At 34.8% G+C, this 20,449-nt stretch overlaps 2 protein-coding genes across 6 annotated transcripts in view; one reads left to right on the top strand and one right to left on the bottom strand.

Annotated features, from left to right (window-relative positions):
- Positions 1 to 20,449, bottom strand: part of LOC120317577 — a 142,943-nt gene that overhangs the window by 38,087 nt on the left and 84,407 nt on the right. The window lies entirely within an intron of this gene.
- The window catches only part of NUP210 (nucleoporin 210), an 89,163-nt gene that overhangs the window by 46,241 nt on the left and 22,473 nt on the right, over positions 1 to 20,449 (top strand). For all 3 annotated transcript variants that reach the window (XM_039364254.1, XM_039364256.1, XM_039364257.1), the window contains 14 exons: positions 977 to 1,198; positions 4,880 to 5,053; positions 5,880 to 6,072; positions 6,358 to 6,464; positions 8,715 to 8,819; positions 8,909 to 9,010; positions 11,583 to 11,711; positions 13,495 to 13,622; positions 14,240 to 14,375; positions 15,111 to 15,173; positions 16,426 to 16,605; positions 18,102 to 18,182; positions 18,394 to 18,525; positions 18,988 to 19,146. In XM_039364254.1, the coding sequence (XP_039220188.1) occupies positions 977 to 1,198; positions 4,880 to 5,053; positions 5,880 to 6,072; positions 6,358 to 6,464; positions 8,715 to 8,819; positions 8,909 to 9,010; positions 11,583 to 11,711; positions 13,495 to 13,622; positions 14,240 to 14,375; positions 15,111 to 15,173; positions 16,426 to 16,605; positions 18,102 to 18,182; positions 18,394 to 18,525; positions 18,988 to 19,146 (1,911 nt within the window). The remainder of the gene's footprint in view (positions 1 to 976; positions 1,199 to 4,879; positions 5,054 to 5,879; positions 6,073 to 6,357; positions 6,465 to 8,714; positions 8,820 to 8,908; positions 9,011 to 11,582; positions 11,712 to 13,494; positions 13,623 to 14,239; positions 14,376 to 15,110; positions 15,174 to 16,425; positions 16,606 to 18,101; positions 18,183 to 18,393; positions 18,526 to 18,987; positions 19,147 to 20,449) is intronic.

Genomic DNA, 20,449 nt, shown 5'->3' with positions numbered 1-20,449 from the left:
CAAAGGAGCAATCTCGGGCCGTGGAAGAAGCTGCCGCTCTCCCACGGACGACGAGGACCTCCTCAGCGGTAACCACCCCTCTAAGGTGGCTTTTCGACCTGATTAAGGGTCTACTGGCAGCGGAGAATCGCTGGCGAAGAGAGCAGTCTCCTCGCACAGCTGTGAGCGCCGCGATCCTTAATATTTCTGAATTATCATTCTTCTAGGAAATTCAGAAGGCTGCAAATCAAACAACGCCCTCCATAACCAAATAAGCAATAACATTAACAAATCTTAATATATTAAAAACATTAAAATAATAAAATAGAATAGAAGAATAAAATAGACTAAAGAATAAAATTTAATGAATAGAAATATTCATTAAAAATTACACCACAACTTTGAGGCATGTGTCTTTTTCATAAATATTGTAGTAGTGTTTAAAATTTTTCTTGTATGATTAGATGGAAAGTCTTCTATAGCTAGATTTTGTTTGTTTGTATACCATTATATGCTGATATTTATATATGTGTGGAATACTGTTTGCAGGAAACATTAGAAAAAATTACTTTATTGAAAGTAGCTGAAAAAAATTTTCTCTGTATAACTCTCATTAATTTGAACGCAGATTATTAAAAGTAAATTAATCAAAAAAATAATATTACCATATATAGAAAGGTTGAGCAAGATACAAAACATGTTGAATTTCCCCTCATAATTCTTTTCTGCAGGCAGGTTACCAAACGTATTAATTATTTTGAAAAAAAATATGTTTTGCATGAATTACAAGTATTGTACGGTAGAATCCTAAATAAAACAATTGTGCATGCACCAAAAGTATCTGAGCTTTAGTGTTTGACATCACTGCAGTTTGTTATAAATACTGCAGTGGTCTAATATGAAAAAACTGTTTAGGTTAATTAACAAGATTAATAATTTCTGACAAAATTACTGATAATATTATCATGATCTGAATCATTATTATTTTCTCTCCTAGATTATTGATCCTATTTCTGCTGCTTTGGTAACTCTGGGTTCTTCTAAAGATATCCTCTTTGAAGGTGGACCCAGACCATGGATTCAAGAGCCAACCACATTCTTCAGAGATACCAATACGGAACATCCGGAGAATGTTGGTTTACATTTACTAGGACCACCTACATCTAGGAATTCTTTCCAGCATTGGGCTAGAGCAACTTGTAAAGCCTTAGGGGATCATGTGAGTGAGACAAATTTTTGATTCTAAAGTTTGCTGGATTTTTAGGAATTGACGTGGTTTATTTTAACAGTTAGTATAAGAAATAAAGCTTCCAATAATTACCTTGCATATGCTGATCAAAACTATCATGACATTAGAATGCATAAATCATTTGCTGATCCTTATGCATACTGATACTATTTAACTCATAAGAAGTAAATTTTTAAATTTTTTAAAATGCTTTCATATCATGAAAAGTGCTAATGCTTTAACCCAGTAGGTGTTTATTGACTGAATATAATTGCTTACTATATTACATGTTATTCCTCAGACTCGTAAGACTAAAAAGAAGCAGAAAAACATCTGAAAAACATCTTTCGGATTATTAGATGTTTTAATAAATATAAAAATAATAACAATGATTACAGTTTCACAAAGGACCAAAAATATCATCCCTGTACATTTAACTTAACCAATTTAACTTTTGAATTTGATCATTGATTTTTTTAAAAAAAATGCAGATATGATTTTAAATTTTAATGTTTCAGATAAAATAGCACACTTTTGCCAATCAATATGAGTGAATGCAATCAAAAATACATGATCAAATACAATCACTGATTGATTGATTATGTGCTATCAACTCTTAGTGACATTGCATAACTACACTTCCAGGGCAATCTGTCCCCAACCTGGCCCTCCCTAATTGTGCACCCAACATCACCATCACTGAATCCTTCCATCTTGCTGCTGGTTGCCCCTTTCTTTTTTTCCCCTTTACTTTTACCAGCGTTATGATTTCTCATAAGAGCTGGATCTTCGTCTGTCTAAAATATGAGAGCTTGGTCATTTGAGCCTCTAGTAAAAAGTGTCAATTGATTTGTTCTGTGATTGATTTGTTTGCTTTCTTCACTATCCAAGACTAAAGTTCAAAAGCATTAATATATTTTCTATTCTATCAGAGTTTTGCTATCAGCATAGTGCAGGTTCTTAATGTTTGTTCCTTCAATTTTAAAACCAGGCTTATCTTCTTAAATTCACAGACTCTTAATATACATATCTGGCATACAGGTTGAATAAACAAGGAAAGAATGTACAGGCTTATCTGGCTCCATTACTAACCTTGAGCTTAGTCTATTTCGTCATATTCTATCCTGAATTGTGTTCTGTGTATACGTGTGCAATCAGTGAGAAATTCTTGGATCTAGTTTTCCTTATCACATTCTGTTACCTGACACAGTTTATACCATCACAGATCTTTCTGTAATTACTGGAGCATAAATTAACTTTTTGATTGATTTTTTTTTCAATTATCCAGTGCATATCAGCATCAGCGTTGTTTAAAACCAGGTTGAACATCTGGCATCTCTCTTTCCATGTAGGATTGAAAGCCAAAATATTATTTTGCTAGCATGTGACATCAAGGATCTTGTATGATAAGTTGCACACTCTCTTAAATTTCCTTTTTGGGTACTACTATATGGACTGAACTCTTCTAAGGTCAGTTAAGAGTAATTCTAGTACTAGATGGTTAGATGAGCACTCTGGTCACTAACAATATGAAGGTTATAAGAATTAATGTAATGTCTACTGAAATATGGCAAGCAGCCGAAGACACTCTAAATGTTCTTTCTAATCAAGCTATGTCATCAGATCTCAAGTTCAGTCCGACACTGTGTCGTTCTCCAGATCTTGCTGACATAGCTTTTTTTTAATATAAAAGTTTTGTTAATTTTTTAAAATTACAGTCTTTAGTGCTTAGTAAACTACTTGTTGTCTGGGTTCAGATATTTAACATTAACATTAATCTGTTCATTACTACACAACAATACTACACAATCCAGTATTTTTCCCTGATCCTCCTTTCTTCTCCATATTTTTTTCCATTTTCTCCTTATTACACAATTGTAATTTTTGGTACTGTTAATGTATACAGAGTTAAATATAAGCATTCTTCATCATATTTTACTAATATCATACAAATAACAATAATATCAATTCATAAATCAATAATGTCAATTCATAAATCAATATCCTGGTTTTCGTGCTCTTGTTAAGGTTTGATTTCCCATTGGTATTTGAAATATCTTTGTCAGTTATGATTTTCTCAATATTAATTACATTTATATAGCTAAAGTTTTTATTCATATTAATCCTCCTCTTATCTTCATATTTCCCATATTAAAAAAAGAAAAAGAAAAAAATGCTATCTTAGTTCTAAATCATATCTTTCATTATAAAAGTCTAATTATATCTAAGAGCTATGTTCTTTTAATCTTATTCAAACAAGTATTTAAACATATAATGCCCCCTGTAAAAGGTCAAATCTGTTTTTTAAATCTGACTCTTGCTTGCTTTCTTTGCCAGAGCAATTAGATCGCACAGGAATTTTCTTTCTTTTCTTTTGTAAAAATTGCTTGACATGAGGAAGACAATTTAGGTAGGGTGTTTTTTTTTGGGGGGGGGGGATTCCGCTCATTTATATTCCTTGAACAACTTCCAATTCCTTTCTCCGTCCATTTCCTATGCTGCTAGAGTTGGATTATAATAATAATAAACTTTATTGTCATTGTATGTGCATACACAGTATACACATACAACAAAATTTATGTTACACTCAAAGACCAGGTCCCACACACATAATTCCCAAACACACTCCCACCCACCACAATTCCCCACCCCTAAAATCGCTCAAACATCCACCCAATAGACCAAGTAATACTGTCCAACAGTTCACTGATGGTGGCCCTTTAGTTCATTATTAAGTGCAATTATAGCTCTGGGATAAAAACTATTCAGAAAACGTGTGGTCCGAGTTTTAAATGTTCTTTATCTTCTGCCAGAAGGCAACAGCCACAATAACCCAAGGTTGTAGATTCTGATCATTATCAATGATAATCTAACCTTATTGTAAGAGTAACACAATTTTTTTTAACCTGACATTCACTGTTTCTTACTGATCCATAACTATCACTTCCTTCTAAAAATAAAATCTAATAGAATAAGCTTGATGATCGTATGAGCATACAGTCTTTAACTTTAATAGAATCTGGAAACATAGCATCAATAAGATTTTTTTTTGTGAAAAATTAATCTCTCTTATTATGAACAATTCAGCAGGCCAGTACGGTTCATTCAATAAATTATGATGTTAGAAGTCAAGTATTAGGCATGAATACAACAATTAAAAGAAAATAGTTTCATAACAACCTCATTCGGCTGCATTAAACTTCTTTTTAAGTATTGTTAATGCACTGTAAGGAAAATTCTACCTTGAGTATTCATATAATCTAAATTTACTTGGAATAAGCAGTAAATATGAGAATATTTTTTCTGCCCATAAAGACATTCTTTCATTAAAATACGATAGTTGGCATCTCTTGAAGCAATCACTTATATGTGCACATGCCACTTATCTTCTTAAAAATCAGCCATCTGTTTCAAAATCCTAAAAACTTAATTTTATTTTGCAGTATTGAAGTGGGTAAAAGAGCAATAAAGTTGCCCTCTGCTAATAAACTAGAAGTGCTTTTGAAAATAAATGCCAGAATAATACATCTTTATATGTCAACATTTCAGGCTATTACTGAAACAAAAACTCAACCTTAATGATCTGTATTAAGCAGTATTGCATAAAAAAGAAGTGTTTTGCTATGTACAAACTTTTATTATTATTATTTATTCTCACCAATGTTTATGCAGGTAATTTCAGTAACAATTGGCAACAAGCCCACTGCAACCAACCCCTTTCCAGCTGTTGAATCAGCTGATGTGACATTGATTTGTGCCATTCCCTCTCGGTTTTCTTTGGCACTTGTATCTGCAGATCCTGAGCTGGATGTTTCCTGTCCCTTTATTCATCAGGACAAACAAGGGGTAGGCATGAATTGGGGGAAGACAATGTAGTAATTACAAATACTTCTTTTGGTACTTACCATCCTGTCTGATCTGCCTAATTTATTTAATGTGCTTTTACTGATATAGGACAGACAGAGAGGAAGCTGATACATTGCTAATTCCTACCTTTTAACATTTTTATAAGAACTGCTACAGAAGAGCCCAACATATATTTTGGAAATAAAATGATAATATTTTTTGTCCAATTCTTTGGTTGGAAGGCTCCCAATTTTCCTGGAGAAAAATAAGCTATTGTGGTAGACAATATCCAGGGAGATTGAGAAAAGCAACTTTATGAACTTGTCTTCAGGAAAATGATTTGGCCACACACCACCATAATACTTTGGAATGAGGTTGGGGTTAGCTTTTGTGATGCTTTCAAAATCCTGTTCACAAGACCTGGGATAACAAATGTGTCAACACATATAGTTGTATTCAGTTGTTCCAGCCATATCTGTGGATCTTATTCTCCTTGCCCTCTGCACTTTCACATCTTAAATCTATTCTGGAACTGTATGGAGAAATGAGAAATATCTTGCAGGAGAGAAAATGTAATATGTAGTATAGTCCCAGCCATTCTCCTGCAAGTTAGGTACCTTTTAGATATTTTAGCAGCACCAGAAAGCTGCCTTTCTATAGCTGCATTCCAAAATCCTGCTGAAATATTTAAAGATCTAGTAACAGATTGTTCAATATAGTAGAATATGACCAGTTTTTGATCTTGTGCATCATTTTTGTGTGCTCAGATGCATGTGTATTTTTAAAGATATTTTTCATATTTATAAACAAAATAATTATCTTCTAGGTTCCTGTTTCAATTTTCCGCAACCCAGTATTGGAGCTAGAAGTTTATAATCATCAGGGCCATAAATTTGACAATTTCAGTTCTCTTACTATAACCTGGGAATCAACAGAACATTTACTAGCTAGCATAGAGTCCAGAATGCCTTTGGAACTTTCTATGAAAGATCATGGAAACAGTCAGAAGAAAATGCAAGGTACCGTTCCCTCACATTTTTTCCAAATATTAATTCAGTTTCCTTGTGATACTATCACTAGGTATTCCATCACTACCAGTCCTTGGTTCCTGGAATGAAAATTTGTTCATAGATCCAAGAAACTATTTGAAAGAAGTGTCATATTTTTCTAAGAATATTTAAAAAATGGGAGAGTGGGGTGAGAGGCTGTGTAATTTTGAAGGCTACTTTATTGCTATGGTCCTGTGTTCCGATGGTTTATTCAGCAGTATGCACAGCTTTCCAATTTTCTCTGCCCTTTTTTAGGTCTGCAAACTGTTTTAGTTCATCATAAACCAGGAGCAACAATAATATCAGCTACTGCAGTTGGCTATCAGCATGTTCATTTGATTACCAATCAAGTAAAGAAACCGGTAATACCTTTTTCCCTCAGATTACTGCCCCAATAAGATATATTTTCTATATCCATTTCCTAATGCAATGTTAGTATACTGTATTTTAAAGTATAATTCTAAAGCATTATAATCCAGACCCTTAGAAGTAAAACAAAATACTAAAATGGTTTTTCTAGCTTTGAAATCCATCCTCCTCTTCATTATTCTTTTTGGTAGCCCTAAATTGTTCTTCGCATATTTTACTGTGAATGCAGCTTTAACCTGAAGAAGGTTCAACTATCAAAAAACTGACAGTTTGTAGTTTTAGAGTTAACCATAAGCAGTATAGTCCTCGACATATGACCACAATGGAGCCCAACAGTTCTGTTGCTAAGTGAGACAGTTGTTAAGTGAATCATTGCAGTTAAGTTAATGACACATTTGTTAAGTGAATCTGGCTTCCCCATTGACCTTGCTTGTCAGAAACTTGCAAAAGGTGATCACGTGACCCCAGAGTACTGGAACCGTCATAAATAAGAGTCAGTTGCTAAGTGTCTGAATTTTGTTCATGTGACCATGGGGATCCTGCAATGTCATAAGTGTAAAAAATGGTCATAAATCACTTTGTCAGTGCTGTTGTAATTTCAGACAGTCACTAAATGAACTGTTGTAAGTAAAGGACTACCTGTATAGCTATTGATAAAGAAAATATTATTGTTTTTATTAGGGAAAAGAATAAATTGTTCAGTCTGAATTTTTACGTATAGCATATTAATTATAATCCTCAAAAGTTCTAAATACATTCTGCAAAGTGATTTCGTGAAACCAGCAGGACTTTGAAATTATCTCTTCCTCTTCTTGGGCCTTTTTCTTAAGCAGTGTTGGCATGTATTTTTTTTTTTTTGTAAAAAATTTTTATTTTCAATTTTACAATACATTACATTCTTAAAAATACTTCAGATAAAAAATAAAACAAATTAATACACACCATTTTCGGTATTGCTCACCCATTTCCCCCCAAACCGCATCCATCCTCTAACCAACTTGCCTCTTTCCCTCTTCTTTCTCTTTCTCACTCACCCCCTCTCCTCCACCTTCCTACTTACTTCTCACCTTCTTCTATCCTCTCACTCCAGATGCGGTCCGGGGGAAATGTAGTGTTGGCATGTATTGAGTTATGCTATATAAATTAAAAAATAATAATTTTAAATAAAAGAGGAGGACGTTTAAAAACAAACAAAAAAAGGCAAACAAATAGACATAATAATGAATGGAGGCAAATATAAACATTCTGGTGGGAGAGAAGTTCCCTGAGGATGGGCTCAAGCAGGAAAGCTCAGAAGACTAAACCTCTGGTCTGGTGACTGACCCAGATTGGATCCTGAAGATTTAATAATGTTTATATACTTTTTACATTATATTTAGTGCATTTAAGTTTCAATTTTAATACAAGGAATAAGAGGTATTATAGAACTAAGGTAAGGTGTAACATTTGTTACTGTTATGCCTCTAAGCAGTAGCATACATTTTCCCTGAATGTATTGGCATGGCTAATCTTTCAAGAAAATATACTGGAAAGTACTGTATCCGTATTCTTGTTCTGAGGTTTGAAAACACTGAAAACACCAAGTTTTGAAAACAGTCAGAACATCATTGCTTAACATTTCAACAGGCCAAGTTCCTGCTTATTATAATTTTTTTCTTTGAAGAACAGTAGACATATTTTTCCAATTTATATGAACTATGGGGCTTCCATCCTGCATGTAAGAAAATCCTGCATGTAAGACTATAGAGTAAACTTGAATTAATAACTCCAAATCCATCCTACATTCTAACTTCATTGTTATGATAGATCCAGATTGTCATAGCAAAAATTTGAAAAGAACCTTATAAGTAGTCAGGTGACTAGTTCATGTTGTTCAGTACTGTTGACAGGGAAAATGATTTTTCCAGGTTATACTTGGAACACTTTGCAGACAAAGCTTGTATTTCGCTGTCCACATACAGAGTTATATCCCAACTTTCCTTCAGGATTCAGGCTGATGTCCATAGCACTTCCTCCTATTTTTCCCACAGCAAAAATATGTGAGATAGATTGAGCTTCTTACTGGTACTAAGTTTGTCAGTGGGTTTCATAGTTGGGGGTGGACATGAATATGAGTCTCACCAATCCTAGTCCAATGCTTTACTCCACTGGTACCACTCTAGCTTACTTTTCTAAATCATTCTTCCATATTGTTATCACCTTCAATATCTATTTTGCTTTGTTTTCTTGCTTCCTCTTTACAGTATGAAGCTCTTTTACCTGTAAATGCAGGTATTGAACTAATACTTGTGGAAGATGTTAAAATGAGTCCTAAAGAAGTGACTATTTATAATCATCAGGCAATTAAGGTAGGTCTATGTGTTTGTATCTGTGTGTGTAATGTGTGTAATAACTGATATCTCAGTGTGAGTGTTCTAAAATGTACTTCTGTTCACAGGCTGAACTGATTATTAATGGAGGCTCTGGATATTTTTTTCTTAACACCAGCATCGTTGACATTGTTAAAATAGTATATGAAGAAGGTAAAGACATTGCTCTGGTAAGTATTTATTATGCAATTTATTTATTTATTATTAAAAAACCATTAAAAATCTGGTTTTTGTAAAGTGTATTAGAAGAACTTTAAATCAAGTGATCTTAGAAATAAAAAACTTACAGAAGTCATGGAATAAGAGTCCACTATCACTTAATTATATCAGTTAGGATAGTAAGAAGACACATAAGTCTGTTCTGCTTTCTTTAAAGAAAGCTCTGTGAGAAACATTCTTAAAGGACCCATGGTAGCACAATGATTAGAATGCAGTATTGCAGACCAGCAGTTCGATCCTGACCAACTCAATGTTGATTCAGCCTTCCATCTTTCCAAGGTCAGTAAAATGAGGAGCCAGATTGTTGGGGGCAATAGGCTTACTCTGTAAACTGCTTAGAGAAGGCTGTAAAGCACTATTGAGCAATATATAAGTCTAAGTGCTAATGCTAAAGTAACAGGTTAGTTCTAGTTGGCACCAGGCTAGAAAACAGGAGATTGTGAATTCTAGTCCTGCCTAAGGCATGAAGCCAGTTATGTGACTTTTGGCCAGTCTCACACACACTCAGCCCTAGGAAGAAGGCAATGGCAAATCACCTCCCAAAATGTTGCCAAGAAAACTGTATGGCTTATGCCAGCAACTGCCAGACTTGAAAGCAAGCGCGCGCGCGCGCACACACACACACACACACACACACACACACACTATCTACTGGGGTGAATAGGGACAGTCTCTTAATGGTCTGATGGGCTTTCAACTATATTCTGTATAATTTTAGTTTGATCAAGTTATAACTCTAAGAAATTAAAATAATAATGAGAGAAACCACTCTGGAAAATGTAGATTCTAGAACATGTGGTTCTAGTAACAAGTTCATCATTCTGATACCTCTATTTTCACAAAACATGCATTTATATATTTATATTTATGAATGCCAATGTATTTTGATATGCTCTCCAGAATAATCATCTTACATTTCAACAATGAATGCAGCTCGTATTTTATCTATGTTAAGCTAATTGAGCTCCATGAAACATTGGCTTCACACATTCCTGATATTAATTCTAATTTCTTAACCAAATTTCTTGTTTTTTCTCTATTTCCTTAATTTCATGATCATATCAAAACTTTACAAATGCATGGCATTATATAAGAATGAAATTCTCCTATCTTTTCTTATATATGAATAAATGACACTGAATAAATAAATAAAGAAGCATACTAGCTGCATAAATTGGTTTGGTAATTAAATATATAACTACATTTATATATATTAGTTAAATAAATAATTATTTGAATTTTCTGTTTAAAATCTTGGTAGACTAGCCAAATATACTTCAGTAGCAGGGGAGACAGGTAGCACATCAATTTATAAATTATTATTTTTTTAAAAAAAAAAAACAATTTCTCTAAGTACTACAATAATCATTTCCTACTAAAGTGAACTAACAATTATCTGCTTCTAGCTGAATTATTTTAGATTAAATATAAATTTTGACCTTGGAAATACCTAAACTTATATTATTTGCATTTTTGTGTAAACATGTAAGAGCTCCACCACATAAAAATAGGGTTAGACTTATATTCAGCAAAGTAAAATTCTGTCTTGAGTGTGACTATTTTCATATTGAGTAAACAGGATTAATTACTAACAATTCACCATTCAGTCTGACATTCTTCAAATTAATTTCTGTTCTTTCATGTTTTTACCTCCTTATTTATGTAATTTGCTTTATATGTGGATAAGCGTGAGAGTTTTAAGTTTGAAGACAGAGATCATCCTTGCCCACTGCTCTCTGCTGATGTGAGCAGCTCTAGAAATAATATATTTTGCAGCATGAAATAGAAATACTGTAAAGCTAAATCAATTGATAAATCATATTGCTTGTATGGCTTTTGAAATTCCCTGAGTTTAGGTAATGAAATTAGACTAAACCCTTTACAAAATGTCAGACTTTCATAGGATATCTGCTTTAGATGGTTTCAGAAAATGTGTGAGCTCAAAGATAGTGACAGCCAAAGCTATAAGAAATGGATTGAAGACATTACAGAAAATTGCAATACCTTGAGATATATGACAAAAAGGCATTATGATTAAAAGTTTTCACTGAAAATGAAATTGTTCTTCTGGAAGATAAGCTACCATCAGTTTATGTAGTGTCATTAAGAATAAAATACTCAGCAGTACAGATGCTTTCTTTCTTTTTTTCCCTTAAATTCAGTCTGAATACTCGCTTTTAAGGACTTATTTATAAGATCCTTTTTCGCCGAGATTTGTTTTGTTTTTCTCGTCCTGTTTCCAAAAAGGAATATAAGACTGGAGGCTAATAGTTGCATTAGATGCACCTGAATGCAATTGTTACCTGCAGGCTAATCCTCGGATATATTTTAAAATTTCATTTGGAAAGAGCAGTGTCTCCTTCTGTGGAAAAATTTTCTCCTTAATCTTAATTGCACAATTTTCTTTTGTCACTGTTATTTACCATTTATTATTTGCTTGAAGCACAATAACTTTAAGTAAAGAGTAGTCACAATAACTAGATAAGAATAACATTTGATTCCATTTTCCTCTCTTTATTTTAGATATATCCCTTATATCCAGGGTCAGTATCTGTAATGATACATGACTTGTGTCTTGCATCTTCCACCATTGCTAAAACTGAGGTGTATGTTTCTAATATACAAGAAGTATATGTTGGAATTGTTGATAAGGTTAGTATTCAGTTCTAAGTGAATGATTTGATATATTGTTTACTGCTGGAGAAAAAATATTCTACTCAAAGATTCTTCAAGATTAATTCATTATAGGCAAGTGGTTGAAGTTTCATTTATGATTTATTTTGCTCCAAGGAATACATTTAAGAATACCGATAGAAAAGAATATTTTTAGCTCAGGTTGAACTGTGGGGTCCTTGGTGCTCTTTGAGCTTGGTTGTTTTATTGAAGACATTTCATTACCAGCTTATGATGTCACCATGTCATCAGTTTGGTAATAAAAGCTGACAAGAAAACAATCAAGCTCAGTGGGCACCAAGGACTTGAGAGCACTTTGAATACTTCTAGATCATATTCTGTTCTACTGATAACAACCAAGACTTTTCTAAGGTGTCTAAAATATGTAACAGATCTATAGTTAATTAGATATATATATTAACATATTGCAAATGAAAGCAGTGTTAATGGCTTTTTTTCCACAGCTACAGTAAGTCAGAATTCTGATAAATGTTGGCAAGTTATTGTTTGAACATGGGCCTAAGAATCTCATGCAACTTGGGCACACATTTCAGTTTGTGGTCTCTTTGAAGCAGACTTAACCCATTTTCTACCCTAACCCATTCCCCTGAATTTTGATAGCACAATTTAGAGTTAATTTAAAAGGGGGGATGGGAATGGTTTTCTCAAAAAAGCACCCCTCATCATTCAGTCAGAACTGAGGAAAATTCTTGGATGAGAAGTGAAACATTTTCAAGGAAAAAAGAGCAAGGAAGTCCAGTTGCCTTTTGAAAAGCACCTTTGGGTAACTATGACCTGGAGGATTGAGAATAGTCTTATTTCTATAAAGGAAAAGGGGAGGATAAAAAAATATAATTAGCAAAAATTGCCATTTTGCTGCCAAATTTCAATGATGCAATCAGAGTCATGGAGCATAGTTTGGGAATGGCAAGCAACTAACTGGCCTTGTCTTGACATAAGGAGTGTACTTGATAAGCCTAAGGTAACTAAATAAAATGCAGTTCAAAAGTTCAACTAGTACAGGGGTCCCCAACCTCCAATCTGTGGACCGGCACCAGGCCGTAGCATGCCAAAAACTAGGCCGTGCAAGCAAGGAAAGCCCTGTCCGCGGGATGCAGGCAGTACATGAAACCACACCCCCTCTGGTCCATGGAAAAAACCTCTCTCCACAGAACTGGTCCCTGGTGCCCAAAAGGTTGGGGACCTCTGAACTAGTATGTTTAGCTAGTTTGGTCTGGTGGTTAAGCTACCAGACTAGAAACCAGGAGACTGTGAGTTCTAGTTCTACCTTAGCCATGAATGCTAGCTGGGTGACTTTGGACTAGTCACTCTATCTCAGCCCAATTCTCTCAAAGAGTTGCTGTTGTGGGGAAAATAGGAGAAGGAAGTTGTATTCCTATGTTTGCTGCCTTGACTTTAAAAATAACAAAGGAATATACAGTAAATAAATAAAATAGTGCCTTTATTACATTATGGCTGGGGAGCTTCCTTCCCAGCCTTGAATTATCCCACAGCTTATTCTAGAATGATAACTGGGGATTATACTGACTGTGAATGGTGTAGATATAGTCAGTATGTCTAAGGAAGCTGACATAGAAGCAAGTCTGATTGCAATCTACAGTTGCTAAGAGATAGTGAAATCACTTTGATTGCAGTAATTCTGTACTAGTAGACAGATCATGGTGCACAATATTTTAAGCTACAGATAAACAGAATGTATTGCTTGAATTGACATACAAAACTCTGTAAACATATATTGTAGGTAGAAATTGGCAAAAATGTTAAAGCATATGTCAGAGTGCTGGATGCTTCGAAGAAATACTTTCACAGTAAAAACTTCAAATTCATGGACTTAACTCTAAAAGCAGCATCTCAGATTATTTCCTTAAAGTAAGTGCTATGTTCATTTATTATACTCTGCTTTAAGTACTATAGAAAAACAGCAGTGGTTATTTATGACTGTCACAACATCACATGATCACCATTTCAGTGCTTCACAGCTGGCTTCTAACAAGCCAAGTTGATAGAAAAGCTGGCAGGAAAATCACAAGTCACAGTCATGCAATGTTTTGCTTAACAATCACATGGAAATTTGCTTAACCACAGCGGAAGTGAGGTCATAAGTCCATCACAGTCACATGATGTCTCACTTAATGACAGAGTTGCCAGTCCCAATTGTGGTTATTAAGCAAGGGCTACCTATATATTTTTGCTTATCTTTTTCCATGTCTTACATCACGGGTCTTCAAACTTGGCCCTTTTATGACTTGTGTACTTCAACTCCCAGAATTCCTCAGCTAGGCAGGCCACGTTTGAAGACCCCTGTCTTACATTGTTTCATACAGCTCATCATATTGTCTTGTTGATATTTCTTACTATGTTATCAGCTCATCATTGCAAATGGACACAACTGAAAATTCTGCATTGAATTAAATTGAAGCAATTGCTCTTTAATGCTTCTAAAGGCACATTCAGTTTTCTGCTATTCATGCATTTTATTATTGCAGAGCCCTTGATGAAACTTCTGATGAATACACAGCTGTTTTTCTAGTGCATGGCATGGCCATAGGTCAAACCAGTGTTACAGGAGTTGTCACTGACAGATATGGTGAAAAGATCTATTCAATTCCACAACAGATTGAAGTAAATATATTCACTGTTAACTATGAATGCTTTTAGGATGACTTTTTATAAAGATGCTTCTCAGCCAGAAAAGCTCATCACTCAAAATGATTTTTAAAAATTGAAAGCAAAATTATTTTAATGGACAAATATCAGTATCATTAGGCAGAAATATTGATGTAGTAATGCTATGCACTTAGCTTGATAAATAAGAAAAGATATTATTGATTATTTTAATAAGCATCAGAGCCTTCTTTTGCTTTGCTTTGCGCTGATCCAAACAAAGGAGGGCATGGGACTGAATGTTGGGCAGTGATGAGGGTGGAGAAAGTAGAGGAAAATGCACTTGAGATAATAGTTCAAAAAGAAGCTGAGGATTAATAAGATAAATGCTGTGAAAATGGTCAAGCTCCAAAGTTGTTGCAATAGAATTGGGGATAATAAAATAACTTTAAAATGAAAGAAAAGATGGCAACAAGGAATGGAATTGTCAGAACACAGCCACAAACAAGGGGAAAAAAAACACTAAAATGCTTTTCAAGGTAGGAAAATTTAAGAGAAAGATAATGACAGGGCAGAAGGGGGAATGGCAGGCTGCTTTGAGTGCAGAGATTTAAAAAGATAAAAGAATGCCACTATAGAAGAAAAATTGAACATGTAGAGCAAGAAGGAACATTCAAATAAAAATTGTTACGTCATTCCAAATAGTTGAATTCCAACTTTATAGATAAATATTCATTCTTGTCCTACTTCTAGGTATTTCCTCCTTTTAAACTGATACCAAAAAAAGTCACCTTACTCATAGGTGCAGTGATTCAAGTAAGTTGTTTTTAAATTATTATGCTGAACTAATTATTTCTTAAAAGGGAAATTAATGTGTGCATTAATAGAAAGTAATCATAATTTTATTCCTCAAAGTGTGGTTTTTCCATCTATCTGGGTAGCAACTTTACCAATTTGGTAATTTCCAAAGGCTTGGTTCCTACAGGTTCCAGAATTCTTAAACTGAATGATCAGTAGAGAGCAATTTCTTGATAAGGCAATGTTACAACTAAAAAAAAATCATCATTTTCCAGATTTTTAGCTGCCTTATGCTCAGAGTCCACACACATCAAACTTAAAAACCTCTTGAAAACATTTTTCAAGCCTTTCCAATAACTATTCAATATATAGGTGGTCTTCACTTACCTACCACTAGCTCAAGAACTGTTGGAAGTTATGACAGCACTGAAAAAGGAGACTTACAACTAGTCCTCAAAATTGTGGTTGTCAAAGTGTCCCTGCGTTCATATGATCACTCTTCAGGCACTTGGCAATTAGCACACATTTGCAGCATCCTGCAGGCATAGGATTGCCATTTGTGAATTTCAGAACCAGTTTCTAACAAGAAAAGTGAATGGGGAAGCCAGCAGAAAGTCACAAGTCTGTGTAACATCACACTAATGACTGCGAGTGACTATCTTATTGCAGCTCGAATGGACATCATAAGCTGGCACAGTCACACTTGGCCCTTCACTTTATAACCACATTGGTTAGCCATAGTGTTGCTGGTCCCAATTGCGGTAGTTGGGGACTATCTGTAGATTGGAATTTTGTAAGAAAAGAAAATTCATCAGAGAAATCTAATAAATAACTTTGATCTTGAAAATCTAAATCCAGATAAATAAAAGAAAACCACAAGCATTTTATACTCATTCTCAATCTTTCAGTGCGTCACTTAAAAATATTCCTTGCTAGATGTATCTGAATGCTTGCTGTATGCATACATAACTCCACGCATGTCCAAGGCCTTGGTAACTTTAGATATTGGGGGGGGACCTGGAATCTAGAAAGCATACAGTTGGGCAAGGGTGAGTTGTATTATGTTGTGTTATGTGCTTAATAATCTGCCTTTTCCTCTTCTGTCCTCTTTAAAGAACAACGTAATGACTAACAGCTTTGTATCACTAAAAACCTCAATTTGCATCTGTTGTATTATTAAATTATAAGTACCTGTTACCAGATCTTATTCAATCTATAAATTGAAAACAAATTAGAAAGTAATTCTTATTTTTTAAATAATTAACCACAGATTACTTCTGAGGGAGGACCACAGCCTCAGTTCAACATAATCTTTTCCATCCATGATCCCAGCATTGCTTCCGTAAACAACAGTGGCTTTATAACTGGCAAAGCAGTGGGGAACAGTACCATACTGGGAGTGGTTCAAGCAATTTATGCAGAAGCTGGCAAGGTTGTAGTTGCATCCCAGGTAACATCTTGATATATGTATATATATAATGCCTCTGAACTTATGAAAAGTTTTGTAAGCACCTCTTATCATTTTAAAATGAAGAATGGATTCCAGAAAATTATTGGTAGATGTGCCATATGCGGTCTATTTACAAATACAGTACTTAATAAATGGGAAACTATGAGCTCAGAGACATGGACTAGTTAGATACATCACTGTGTTCAAAGCCTTAGTGCCAAAGGTAGACATGATCAATGATGAAATGATGTAGACAAAGATACAATTGTGTTGTATCTCACTTAGGCTTTAAGTCTTTTTACTATTTTTCTAATTCAGTGCAGAAATGAGCTATAAAAAATTAAAAGTTAGACTGAAACTGCTAATCCCAGCATGTCAAACTGCCAGCCCATAGGTCGGATACATCATACTGAAACCACACCCACCCCATTGCCGGCAATGGGGAAAAAGTCACAATATGTTGTGCAACATCACATGACATCCTGAGTTTGACATGCCTGCTTTAGATTAACAATACAAGATGTTTTACTTTAATTTCAAAAGGGAAATTATAATTCCCAAGATCCCAGAAGAAAAAAATGGCATTTACCTATATCGGGCATCTCTATAGCTTAGAACAGACATGTCAAACACAAGGCCCGGGGGCCGGATGCGGCCCGCGAAGTGGTTTCATGTGGCCCACGAAGCCATCCTGGAAACAGGGAACGACCCCTGTTGCCTTGGCCCTGGCCCAGGCCAGCCGGGAGCCAATGTACAATTTTGTGGTGGCCATCTATGCTGAAATGCATTCAGTCTTAACTCCACAAGGCTGTCCAGAAATAGCAAGGAACCAGCCCCTGCCGCATTGGCCCTGGCCCCTGGGTGTATGCTGGGGAGGTGTCACCCTTTGTGAGGAATGAAGAAATGCAGCATGCTTTGGCGCTTGCCCCGGTCCCACCTCCTTCTGCCAGAGACCCTCAGATATGTCCCACTCCTGCCCAGGCCCCCACAGGTACCCTTGATGCAAACGATGTAGAACTGGCCATGCCCACCCAGTAGGCCACACCCACTCCATCCACGCCCACCCAGTAGGCCGCACCCACCCTGGCCACACCCACCCAGCCCCACAAGGGCAATGGCAATGCTGATGCGGCCCTCAATGAAATTGAGTTTGACACCCCGGCTTAGAATAAATTATTTGATTCTCTTGGTTGTTCCCTTCGTTCTTTTGTGTTATTTGATTTATGTTTATTATTTTTTATGTTATAGATTAGATGGTTGGTTGATTTGATCTGTTGTCCCACACATTCACTTTTTATAATTTTGAATTGTTTTGTGGGGCACCTTGAGTGCCATATATCAACAATGTAAAATTAGCTGGAATGACTTTTAATAAATAATTACTGCAGTTTCTAATGTTCAGATTCAGATGGGGAATGTGAACAAATACGAAGGAGTATGCACAATTACAGCACAATTAATTCAATTGGTATAATAATTTCTGATGTTCCCGTTAGGATAAAGTTGAAGTTGAGGTAATTCAGCTTGAAGCTGTCAGAATCCATGCACCTATTACCCGAATGAAAACTGGAACTCAGGTAAATCAAAGTATAACACTATTTCAGTATGACATGATTTCGGTATGACATTATTTCTGCTGTTGCAATAGTCAAATATGATTGGGCCTCATTGAACCACTTTAATACTCACCTAATCTGAATCTTTTCCTTTTTTAAAATAATATGTCATATCCCTTGAAAAGGAGAAAAGTTTTCCTTAAGTTAGTCTTCATTTCTTTTCTTTTTCCAGATGCCAGTATATGTGATGGGCATTGCTAGCAATCAGACCCCTTTTTCATTTGGAAATGCAGTGCCAGGATTAAAGTTTTATTGGTCTGTGACTACAAGAGATATCTTGGATGTCAAGTCAAGATTCAGTGAGGTAAATGCTAATTCTATATTATGATTTAATTTTTTACAACTTTTCTGGAATTAATGTTTCATAGAATGTGATTTGGGGGAAAATTTGTCTTTTTCAGCAGTGGATGTATAAAACATGGTATCTGCTTTGATATAAAACAATCTTCTCCGCTTTGGCATCTCAAGGTATTGAAACTGCCACCCACAAAATTATAATAGAAAGGAGAAATTTGGAAATAATGTAACTATCTCTGGATCTAATCCTAAAAGTTGCTGTAATAAGGATTTTCCTACATTAGCAGGAAACTACTTTCAGTTCTGTGATTCTTATATTGATTTCTATGTGCATTCTAGAGTGGTTTCTAATAAATCTTTTGTAAGAACTCATTGGAAGACTATTTTTTTTTAACAGAAAGGGAGATTATCAGCCCTGAGATACTGAATGGAATTCTACCCAACTTAAATCAACACTTTTTTCTTTCAGGCTTCCCTTCAGCTTTCAGTGGAAAATAATTTTGCGGTGGATGTTTATGGGAAAGTGAAAGGGAAAACAGGATTGAAAGTTGTTGTGAAAGTCCTTGATCCTTCAGCTGGACAGTTCTCTCACATGGCAAAAGAATTGACAGATGAAATTCAAATACAGGTAATATGTTGGTAATCTTGTAGTTTAAACATTCTTATTCCTTTATAGAAAGTTGCTAAAATTAGTATGAAAAACAGATGTTTTTTGCCACAGAAGTTAAGCAAATGCAGTTGTTAAGTTAATCATGCGATTATTAAGCTTCCCCCATTGACTTTTCTTGCTGGAAGCTGACTGGGAAAGTCACAAATGGTGATGACATAACCACAGAACAGTGCAGCTGTCAATAAACATATCCCTTTTGCCAAGCTCCTCAATTTTGATCACGTGACCATGGGGATGCTGCAATTGTTGTATGAAAAATGATCCTAAGTTAATTTTTCAGTGCTGTTTAGTGGTCACTTAAAGAATGGATGTAAATTGAGGACTACCTGCATTGTCATGAGCATCTGAAACCTTTTGGTTAGTTTCAGTGATAAACTGAGAAGTATATCTAATCTAATATCAAAAGCCAGAAGAGCTATATACATCTAGAGATGGGTTAGCTGACCTTTCTTGACTTTCTGTCAGATTAGAGGAAATACAAATAAATTTAAATAAAAAATGCAGTTTTAAAAATTGAATACTCTGCAAACTTCAAAATTTACTTCTTTTGATACTGAATTTTAGTTTCTTTTGATATAGGGTAGACACAGAGAAGAGTTTAATCATTCTGTATCAGGATTACTGCAAAATTCCTATGTTTTAGATATTCACAGTTAATGCAATAATATTGGCAATAACTTTCCAATTTTAAAACAAACTATCTATTGTGAAAGTAGTCAAATTATACTTAGCACACTTACTGTAATGTAACCTCATTGAATCTAATTTGAAGCAATTGTGTTTAGGATTACCCTGAAATAAATGAATGGCATTTTCTGAGAGCTAAAGAACTTGAATAATTAAAGTTGGCTATAAAGATTAAATATATGCTGAATGATTTCTATCAACTGAACAATTAGTGCACATTATCACAGCTTTAAATCATGTGCATGCGAATTATCTAGATGGAATAAGGTTTCCTGAGGATACATAGTAACTTGCAGCACATAGTTTCTTGAAGTAATTACTTTAGGAAGGGGTGTGGAGGGGAGCCAGCAGAATAGCTTGAGGTCTTAAATATGTTCAAAAGTTTAAATATAATTCTTTTAAAGAATGCACTTTGTATATTAGGCAATACTGATCCAATTCTTATCTCAGTTTTTCTTCTACTGTCTGGCAGTCCTAGGGGAACCTGGACTTCTGGTACAGATCTTTGCCTAGTAATTACCTTTTTGAACTATGGCATCATGACAAACCTGGGAATAAGCTTAATAAATAATAA

The sequence above is a fragment of the Crotalus tigris genome, unplaced genomic scaffold, assembly GCF_016545835.1.
Source record: "Crotalus tigris isolate CLP2741 ecotype Arizona unplaced genomic scaffold, ASM1654583v1 scf7180000019699.406680, whole genome shotgun sequence".
Lineage (NCBI taxonomy): Eukaryota > Metazoa > Chordata > Lepidosauria > Squamata > Viperidae > Crotalus > Crotalus tigris.
This window is presented reverse-complemented; position numbering and strand designations above follow the sequence as displayed.